Source organism: Chroicocephalus ridibundus, chromosome 4, assembly GCF_963924245.1.
Source record: "Chroicocephalus ridibundus chromosome 4, bChrRid1.1, whole genome shotgun sequence".
NCBI lineage: Eukaryota > Metazoa > Chordata > Aves > Charadriiformes > Laridae > Chroicocephalus > Chroicocephalus ridibundus.
The window spans coordinates 55,909,824-55,919,550 of record NC_086287.1 but is presented as its reverse complement, the minus strand read 5'-3'; the positions used below and the strand labels follow the sequence as shown (position 1 = coordinate 55,919,550).

Sequence of the window (9,727 nt, the reverse complement as noted above, 5' to 3'; positions counted from 1 at the left end):
GACAATCAACATAAAATACAGTTTATTTCCAGTCATTTGCCTAATTCACATGCAAACTGGTTTATATTAATAAAAGTAAACTGCATTTAGAAACAGCTTGGTTAGCTTTTGACTTTAGCAGTATTGCTGTACAGGTGAAGCTACACTGGTTAACATAATTTGTGTGACAGGGAAATGAGGCTAGATGAAGACATCAGAGACCTTTCACAAATACTTCTCTCTGCAGTAGCCTCTCTGCTGCACTCAGCTACGTGAAGCATTTCATCTGTTAATCACATTTGAAGACCATATTCTTCAAAGCACAGCACTCAGGAGAAAATACTTGAAAATACAACAAATATAAAAAGATAACTTAGTAACTAGCAAATAATACAAGATTACAGTAGTAACTGAAGTACTGTCCCCTACTATTTCAAGCTAGAATACTGAAGCCTTCAACAATTCCCATATTTTAGCACTGACACAGAACTGCAATACACAAAGTATATAAGCAGGGGGAAAAGCTGCTTTGCAAGAGGTAGAAAAGGCTTTATAAAATCTTTAGGCACAAGTCTTAGCAATCTCTTAAAACCCATCAGAATGTTATAAAGTAATAATGACCATTATACATGTATTTGTACAAGTCTGTTTATTTTTACCCTTTGGAATAAAAGTATATTTCATGCACTCTCATATAATCTTTTTTCTTCTATATTGTTTGAAGACTATTTTTCTCCTATATCATACGTGATTACAAAAGTTTTACAGGCTCTCAGGAAGTCTCATCACCAGCAGTTATACAGCAAAACTGATGCACTATTACTTAACACTTCTTCCAGAGGAGCAAGGGAATGCAAACACTGTTTGCATAGGTTTGTGTAACAAAGAACAGAGAAACACGCACTCAAAATCCATAAAAATATTTGTTCTTTTGGTTTTCTCCTGCTTCAATCAAGAATTCAATGTTTTTTGAGTGATTTTTTTTTGTTTTTTTAAACACAATTTCCACAAATGTACGCTTTACAGTGCAGTGGTTATATTCAAATTTTCACAATATCCATAAATCAAAATACCAAGATCACTACATTTACCATGAGCTAACAGACATTCACAGATAAAACTTAGTGTCAGTTCAAAAAGATGCCTTCTTTGAGCTAAAGTACATAAGGCTTTACTGGTAACAAGTTCTTAGCGAAGATTTGCTTTATTCCTATCACAGCATCTTTTTCGCTCGTTTTACTTTTTGTCTTGGTCTTTTTCTTTTTCTGCATCCAGAAGCGCTGAACGGATCCCCAGTTTCTTCAGCTCTTCTACAAGATCTCCATTCTGATGCATCTGGAGGAGTATATCACAGCCACCAACGAATTCACCATTGAGGTATACTTGTGGGATGGTAGGCCAGTTAGAGTAGTTTTTTATTCCTGGATAAGAAAAAAATAAAAATATTAAAGGGTCTTCCGCCCCCTCTCTAAACAGAATGGGTTTTTAAACAGAATATATTGCTTCAGCCTGACAGAACTACTGATATTTTCATTTCTTCCCCATTGAGGCAAAAATGTATCTATGTAACAGGAGCACTATTAGAAAAACTACGTTAAAGCTAGGTTTGGTTCTCATTCCAACTCAAAGATGTGGGCTGAAAGATACGGAGTTGGCTCCTATACTGACTTCAAACAGGAGCTGGAAAAATTTAACGTCTCTTTTCCCTCCAAGGAAACAAGCAAATATGATTTTTCAATCAATTAAAGAAATGAGAAGTCTTGAAAAACATTGAGAAGTGTTTACATTCAGTTATCCTTTGTATTTCCCAAAGGAACTTTAAAATATTTTATGATCTTACTAAATTCTTATACAGTTATACTTACTACTGCAATTTCAATTGCAAGATACATTTGCCCCTCTAGAAGCCTTATGAATTTCAAATTGCTTTATCTTTCATTGCCAGACCTTACAGCCCATGGGAGGGGCATGAAGGTTGAAGTCTCTTAAAAGTACTCACTGAACAAAACAGAGCTCGAGTCACAATTATGAAGTACAGAATTAAAGTTTAAGCCTATACTTCCTAGAAGGCAAAGGTAGGACCATCCAAAAATATTAGCTGATCAGCTGGTGTAAACTGAATCACAACTTGCACTTAAAGACATCACGAAAAAAAATAAAAAGGAGAATAATAACTAATTTGCCACTTCTAAAATGACACTTCAAACAAAGTCATTATTTCTGTAGCAGAGGAAATAGTTGAGTTCTGCACCTGCATGCTCTTATACCAACTTCACCAGCGCTTGCTTAGAATTCAACTTTCTTAAACGTTTTCAATATAGACAGGGGAATTTGCTTTCCCTTAGAAAACACTTTAACCTCTAAAGATTCAAAAATTACCTCAAAATAGAGGTAAAACTCAAAATATTGAAGAGGTAAAAATACCCATATTAGCAAATCATGCCTACTCTATTGGAACTTAAAACACTTTATTTTTTAATAAACATCCATAAGTGCATATATATATGCAATGGGATTACAATTTTAATGCATAAAAGATGAAAAAGAGCTGATAATTCCCATTAGTCAAATACCAGTGTGTTTTTAAAATACACTGAAATAATAATAATCTACAAAAAATTTTGTCGTGACAAAGCATTCCTACCTATGAAGTACAACATGATCTATGAGATTTATTTTGACTCAAGATTTTGTGCATGGACAACGAATGCTTCCAAAGTGTAAAACAGCAAGTTTAGCATATAAATCAAGGCCAAGAAGAATCTATAACCATCTAACCTAGTCTCCAGCATCACCACCTGTAACTTCTTCCTTTGCGTTTCATTAAAACCTCTCAGTTCTTTAGATATGGTTTGCAGAAATTAGTAGTTTTGATGTGAACCTGGGTTTAGCACTTAAACACTCGTTGGCCTTTGAGCACTCAAAGGTGCTCTGTTCTAAAAATCTTTTAACCTACAAACAGTTGCAATGAAAAAACTGAGTCCCAATGCTAAGGCACGCTTAAGGATAGCCCTTCTCAAAGAAACCACTGGAAATAAGACATAAGGTTTGATTTTATTAAGACACTGCAATACTAAACATGAATTGAGAAACAAGGGCACTGCATATAAACCTAAGCATTCCAATGCTTAATTATTTACACCAATATTCACACCAAATTATTTACTTCAAGGACCCAATTGCACATACATCTAAGCACTGATAGAACTTTCAAGAATCTATCCAACTTCAGATAAAAATAGTAATACAATCAAGCTTAGTTGCTCTGTATGATGCATTTCATGTACTGGACAAGCTGCTTTAAATGCTTGCGTGCACAACCAGGTAACAAACCGAACACCTCCTGAAGCGGCCAACCAATTCCCGGCTTAGTAGAGCAGTTAGTGACAGTATTTCAGCGGTGTTAAGGCAAGTTAGCCTGGGCTAGGCTAGCTGCAGTCAGGCTGCGCGGTGCAGACACCCCAAGGGATCTCCTCCCCACTCCCTGAAGGTTTAATACCTCCCGCTGTGCCTCAGAAGGTTCTGCTTGGAACCACCGTCTGCTTTGTAAAACCCCACTCCACAGATCAAGTTTGCAGCTGGACAGCTGAGCCAGAGCACTTTACAGTGACTGTGAAATCAGAATCAGTGCAAAGTGCTACCAAAAAGAGCATCCAGCGCACTCCCACACCACTTCCCCAACTCCAGTGACCAGTTCTCAGCCTCTCTCTTGCCAGCATTAGCACTAACGAACGATGGGCCACACCAAAGGACTGACTCAAGCAACCACTCTCACTCCCACCACGCTTTCTGCAGAAAAGCAGCGTGTTTTCATTTGTTTTCAAGCTCATTAGTACTGGTGCAAGCATGACTGAGGGAAAGGTAGCCCACGGGTGGGAGGAACGATTAAGACCACCCTCTTGGCAGCATCCCACACTTAGGTAACGGAAAGCAACAATGAAAATAATGGTGGACTACTACAACAGTTCAAACCAGTTTAAACCACCACTTTTCCAGTATGTAATACCAAGCTTCTCTGCCACCTTAGTGACCTGAACCAGCCTAATGCTGTCTATCAGCTGAGGGCAGGATCACTTGTGGCACAGCCAACTCAGAGAAACTTTAACAGCCATGGAAACACAGTCCAAGAGAGGGCTGAGGTCTCTTAAACAAGCTTTAATAATGAAGGATCTGTGTCAGGGAAGCATATCCTCAAGCTCAAGTTTTCAGATAAATCACATGAAGTAGCAATAACTATTTAGTTTCACAGATCTGAGTGCGCTTTTAGCTGAAGAGGCAAGTCGGGGAGTTGTTTTGGTTTTACAACTTGCCATAGGTTAGCGCAGGGCAAGTTTCAGCAGTTGAACTATAACCACCTGAAAATAAGGTGTTTCAATAGATACAGGAAAGAAACCAAGCTGCACTTCAAACGTGCCTGAACCACCATCCCTGCAAACAGCCAGCTCTTAACTATAAATGGTGTAAGCACAGATGTATTCAAACATTTAAGTTATTTTCAGCTAAACACAAAGCTGGTTACCAGCTCACAGGAATCTCAACCTTTAGTTGATCAGATCTATGAGATATTTTCACAGCTAAAGGCTCAGCATCCCCTCGCTAACCCCACACGCGTGCAGTGCAGATTACGTTCACAGAGAGGGTTTAGGAAAGCGTCACGCGTTGCATAGTAACTTTTCAGCACCTGAGGTCAGATCCCAGCGGAGACTAAGAGGGCCTTCAGGCAGCCACTGCTGAATCACACTTGGCAACTTACAGAGCTACAGCTTCCAGCGGCCCTGCCCTCTCCTCTGTCAGAGACTGCTATCCACAGAGAGGGCATATACTGGCTTTTTAGGGTGCAGTAGGTAATACAGTTGCAGTAATATGACAGCCCACTGGCCTTGAAAGCAGCGGTGTTGTTCCCCAACTCTTCACTTCAAGGGTCCATCCCTGCTGCTGGCTCTGGCACTCACCTCACAGTACAAGAAGCTAGTTCAACTCGCACGCCCAGCAATCCAGTTAATAAATGGAGCTGGCTCTCCGTGCGGTCGGACAAGTGCCAAAGCTGGTGCATGGAAGAGAACAGAACAACTTCTTTAAGCACCTGAGAACCAGCAGGATATTGTGCAAGTGCACGCTCCGTTACTGCATTCAGCACAGCTTAGCCAAACAGTCCAGATCAAACCACTAATTTTAATTTAATGCTCAGGTAGCCAGGAGAACAATAATCTCAGATGACTTAGCACAAGCCAGAGCTCACGTGGAGGAAAAATTTGCTGTCCTCAGAAGGGAGATGCTCCTGTTACATAGGAAGAAAATACTATATATTCCCATGGCCTAGTCCCCAGAGATTGTAACTGACAAACGTATTGCCTGTTCAACAAAGGCCCATTCAACCAAAAGTGAAATGCTAATGGCTCGATTTCAAAGTTTTGTTTCCTCCCTTTTAGTTTATGAGTTTGTTCTAGCAAACCATAAGTTGAATAAATTTAGATATGTAAACAAAGCTTAGAAAACTACCATGATTTGCTCACCTGCCAAAGGCAGGAGATTTACTTGAACAAAACCAACATTCATGAACACAAAATACCATCATACCCAAATTCCAGTATTTAAGTTTTTATACCATACCAACTATTATACCTGTGAACTGAAAAGCAAGCAAGGATTGGAAAAATCAGCCTTTCAGCTAAAAGCTAATGAAAAACTGAATTAGTCAGATGACACCAGAAATACAGAAGGAATTCAGCTGATACATGCCAGCATGTGGATTTAAAGCACATTTTAGCGTATTCTGGACAAGACCTGTTAATGCCATGCACCTGCAACACTAACTACTACATACTATTGCTTTTTTTGTTTGTTTTAAAACTTTCTCAATTAGCCACACAAAACCTTAATAATCAGCTATGCACGTATGCACATCGAAGAGGGAAAGAAGAAAAGCATTATGAGAACAGAGTAATAGCCTTCTACAATTAGCAAATAACCTTACGTAGAATAGCTCCTACCACTTGAGCAGTAATGGTGAAACTATTAATAAATATTTATTGTGCAAATGACTGGCATAATTTTGTACTTTATCCAAAGAACCCTGGCAGGCAGTGCCAGCAGAATACAGTGGTATAAGTCTAAGCCATTCACGAAATTTCAACAGACTGTTGAAAGGCAACATAAAAATCTGACTACATAATGAAGTACTTCAGGGGTCTTTTAATGGAGCTTTGTGCCTACTAACTAGGCAAGGCACCGTGGCACGAAAAGCCTGATCTCCAAGAGTTACCCCCAAGCAGAGCTGCATTCTGCAGATAACTACACTGCTCTGGGACACAGCGAGGGGACGGGGACATCCAGCCAAAGCCACCTCAACCGCGCATCTCCGTGACACGCTTCAAATTCTGTAAACCCCCAAACCCTGTGATTTAGGCCTGCTTATAGAACGCAACAAAAACAAAGCAAAACAAAACACCCAAGGAAGGGAGCAAAGCGAGGGGGTGTGTGGTGTGCGCCACCGGGAGGTCGGCGGTGCTGCAATAACCCCCCTGCAGCCCAGGAGCGTTAAAGCAACCCCGACCCGCGCCCCCCGCCCAAGGCTGACACACGCCTCAGCCTCGCGAGGTGAGGCCCGGGACCGCCTCAGGCTGTGAGCGAGCCCCAGAGGCTGCGCCCGAAGGTGACCCCTGGCCCCGGCCCACCGCTGACCTTGGCGGAGGTCGGGGTCCTGCAGGACGTCGTGGGCGCGGTAATCCTCCACGCCGTGCAGCCGCAGGATCTGCACGACGGCGTTGCTGAAGCCGCAGAGGGGCTGCGCCGGGCTGCCCTTCATGAACACCACCACCGGGTGGGCCCGCACCAGCCGCTCCACCGCCTCCCGCGACCCCGAACCGCTGCCGCCGCCCTCGGCCCCGCCTCCGCCGCCCCCGGTGCCGGTTCCCGCCTGGCTCAGCGCCCGCCCGGCCCGGCCCCGCCCAGCGGCCGTAGCCCCCGCCAGCCGCCAGGCCGCCCGCACCAGTCTGCTCATGCTGTCCCGACTGCCGGGCCCCGCCGCGCTCCTCCGGCCCCAAGCCAGCGCCCGCCGTCGATTGGCGGAGAGTGGGGTAGGTGGGGGGGTTTCTCCTTCTCATAGGAGGAGTCACCCGCCAATCAGTGCTGACAGCCAGTAGCGTGGGGACGCAGCGCGCCTTGGCCCGCCCACCAACCCTGAGGCTACCTTGCTTTCCTATTGGTGGAGAGAACCGCGCCGCCGCAGTTGCATTGGGAGGAACAGCTGCCAATCTAGCGGGATTTCGTTAATCCCCGCCCACTCCGCCGTCGCGATTAGTCAGGCTCTCCCGGTGCGGTATTTCGCTCGGGAAGCCTTGGGAGCGCGTGACTTCCGCTTCCGGGTAACGGCCGTAGTGATGGTAGCGGAGCCCAGCGCGCCTCAGCCACCTTCTGCTAGGCCGGCGGTGGTGGCGGTGGGATGGAGGTGCTGCCCTTACCCGCCCCGCCACGGGGCGTGGAGCCTGCCGATACCTCCCGTCCCTACCGCCGGCTCCGCGGGGTGGCCGGGGTGCAGGCCGAGCGGCATCCGCCGTATTGAGCCGCTCCCCTTGGGGCTGGCGTTTAGTGCTGGGGGAAGAGGCCTGAGTAACCGGTAGCTCTGCGCGGCCTGGAACAGCCAGCGGGGCTGGCAGCGGGATGGGGCGGGTGGGGTCGGTGCTGGAAGACGGGCGGAACCGGCCGCCATCAGGCGGGGAAGCGCTGGGTGCGGAGCGTGGTGTGGAAGCGGCCGGGTGTGCAGGTAGCTGCCCCTGAGCTCCCGGGCAGGCGTCGGGTTCTTTCCGAGAATTCAGAGCGGAGCGCGGAGGTCTCCTGCAGCAGCCAGGCCCATCCCGTGAGTAGAAGGAAGCGTTGAAAAGTTTTCCTCTGTGCTAAACTACAGTCTCTTACAAATACCAAATTAAAGTCTGTTTCTGAGTATTTATATTGCAGCTCTGGCATCTGGGCTTCTGGTGTATTAGTGGCCATTTGGATGCTTGCCTTTGTAAGGAAAAGAATTTTTTTCCACAGAATTCCACTCATGGGATCTTTACAAACAAGACCACCTTGACTTCACTGTACAGAAGACTGTTGTCTAGTTCTTGATTTTTGTGGCATCCAGCTCATGCTTGAGTAACAACTCGTTTTTCATTTTCTATGAAACTGCCTTAAGGCATCACTTCTATTGCCTCGTATTTAAATTTAATTAGAACACATTCCAAAGGGAATTGTGGTAAACTTACAGTTGTTTGTCATTTCATGTGAATAGCTTATGAATAAAAAAGTGTTGCTGTAGTATTTAAGAGTACATGTATCTATGAAGAAGACTTTCTATCATGAATTTAAAGGCAAAGTTCACATTGTTGATGAACATTGTGCATTTTATGTGTAGGTACGTTTTGTTTTCGACAGAACATCAGAAAACAGACACAGTCATGCTAATCAAGACACAGAAAAGTTATTGCTTTCTGTGGTTTACCTGTTGTGATTATCATGGTACAAGATTGTGCAATATTAAAAAAAAAAAAAGTGCCCAGTTCATGCTAGATAAAATCTCAGTAAATTCTGCAAAGCAAAAATATGTGTTTCTCTTTTAACTGGTGTGATATACAGAGACTATTATAAGTGTAATAACCCAAGTGGTCTAGTTTGTTGTTTTAATCTAGCAGAAAGACTCCTGACACTTTAAGATCCTGTGGAGTCAGAGGAGAATTAAATGAACACTGAGGAAAAAGAAAGAGATCTTTATATTTTTAAAGGCAACTAAATGTCTTCTTTCAAAAAAAATGCTGGTCTGTGAACAGAACTTTGTAGTATTTGCCTTCCTGAGTTTCATTCCAGCTCTTTTTGCAAGGACGTGGTTCATTAGAAATTATAAGTGAAATAAGAACATCAAATTGAAGTGTACTAAACCCCTGTGAGGATGTGCTCCTACCGGAATAATGTAACCACAGCTGTAGTTTAATCCTCTGTAGTCCAAGAGGTGCCCTTGGTTGTTGGTACTCTGGGCATACCAGGCTTGCAGAGAGAGCACCCGTGTGAGGAAGCCGAGGCATGCCTGTAAGAGTCGCAGCAGCAACATGCGCAATATTCCTCTAACAGTTCTAATTCTGTTGCCACGGAGATAATGACTTATCCCATGTCATTATTGATCTATCAACAGTAAGAGCAATTTTGCAGTCTGATGTTGTTTAGCAAATAGAGTAACATCTGCTAAACACTGAAAAACTGCTATAAATGTTAGAAAGCTTCTCTGAAGTCTGTGTACTGGGCTAAATAAAAAAAATTTGTAGTTGCTCACTGTACTTCTTGTGAGATTGGCCTGTGAGATAATATTAAGCTTAACAGAATGCTTTTTAATGAATTATTTAGTATGTTCAAGTGCTTTTGGATTATGCAATATGCAGCAGTCTATTAGTGGATAAACACTCTTCCCTTCTGATAACACAAAACAATTAGCCCATGTACACTCTAGAAACAAAGAGATAATTGTTTGTTATCTGGTCCAGTCTTCTATCAGTCTAAGTGAAACTTCTTGTATTTTCCAGATAATGATTTAAATCATCTGTTCAGAAGAAATATAAATGGGACTTCCATAAGACTCCTGACATTTTGCTGATGTTCCTGTTAGAAGACCTATCGCCTCATTTTGAAAATAGTCATAAAAGCACCAGTATTCAAACTGCAGGGCTTACGTGCTCACAGTTACTTGCAAACTAGGTTACTTACAGGCATTCGGCTGCTGAAC

General features: G+C 43.5%; 1 protein-coding gene and 1 non-coding gene across 2 annotated transcripts; one reads left to right on the top strand and one right to left on the bottom strand.

The window, feature by feature from the left end:
* On the bottom strand, positions 1 to 7,040 carry GLRX5 (glutaredoxin 5). Its single transcript, XM_063332727.1, has 2 exons — positions 6,661 to 7,040; positions 1 to 1,400 (listed from the first exon to the last, which is right to left on the bottom strand). Exons 1-2 carry the CDS (start codon positions 6,977 to 6,979, stop codon positions 1,216 to 1,218), a joined length of 504 nt encoding a protein of 167 aa, XP_063188797.1. The 5' UTR covers positions 6,980 to 7,040; the 3' UTR covers positions 1 to 1,215.
* A 1,905-nt stretch (positions 7,041 to 8,945) lies between these two features.
* LOC134515731 (small Cajal body-specific RNA 13) lies at positions 8,946 to 9,218 on the top strand. The gene has a single exon (XR_010071098.1). It is a non-coding gene; the product is annotated as a small Cajal body-specific RNA 13 (non-coding RNA).
* Positions 9,219 to 9,727: the final 509 nt, after the last annotated feature.

Excerpts from the sequence above, each read along its gene's own strand:
- GLRX5 (XM_063332727.1), bottom strand. The coding sequence starts at position 6,979 with ATGAGCAGACTGGTGCGGGCGGCCTGGCGGCTGGCGGGGGCTACGGCC. Across the intron at positions 1,401-6,660 it reads GGACCCCGACCTCCGCCAAG|GAATAAAAAACTACTCTAAC; the intron begins GTCAGCGGTGGG and ends TTTCTTATCCAG.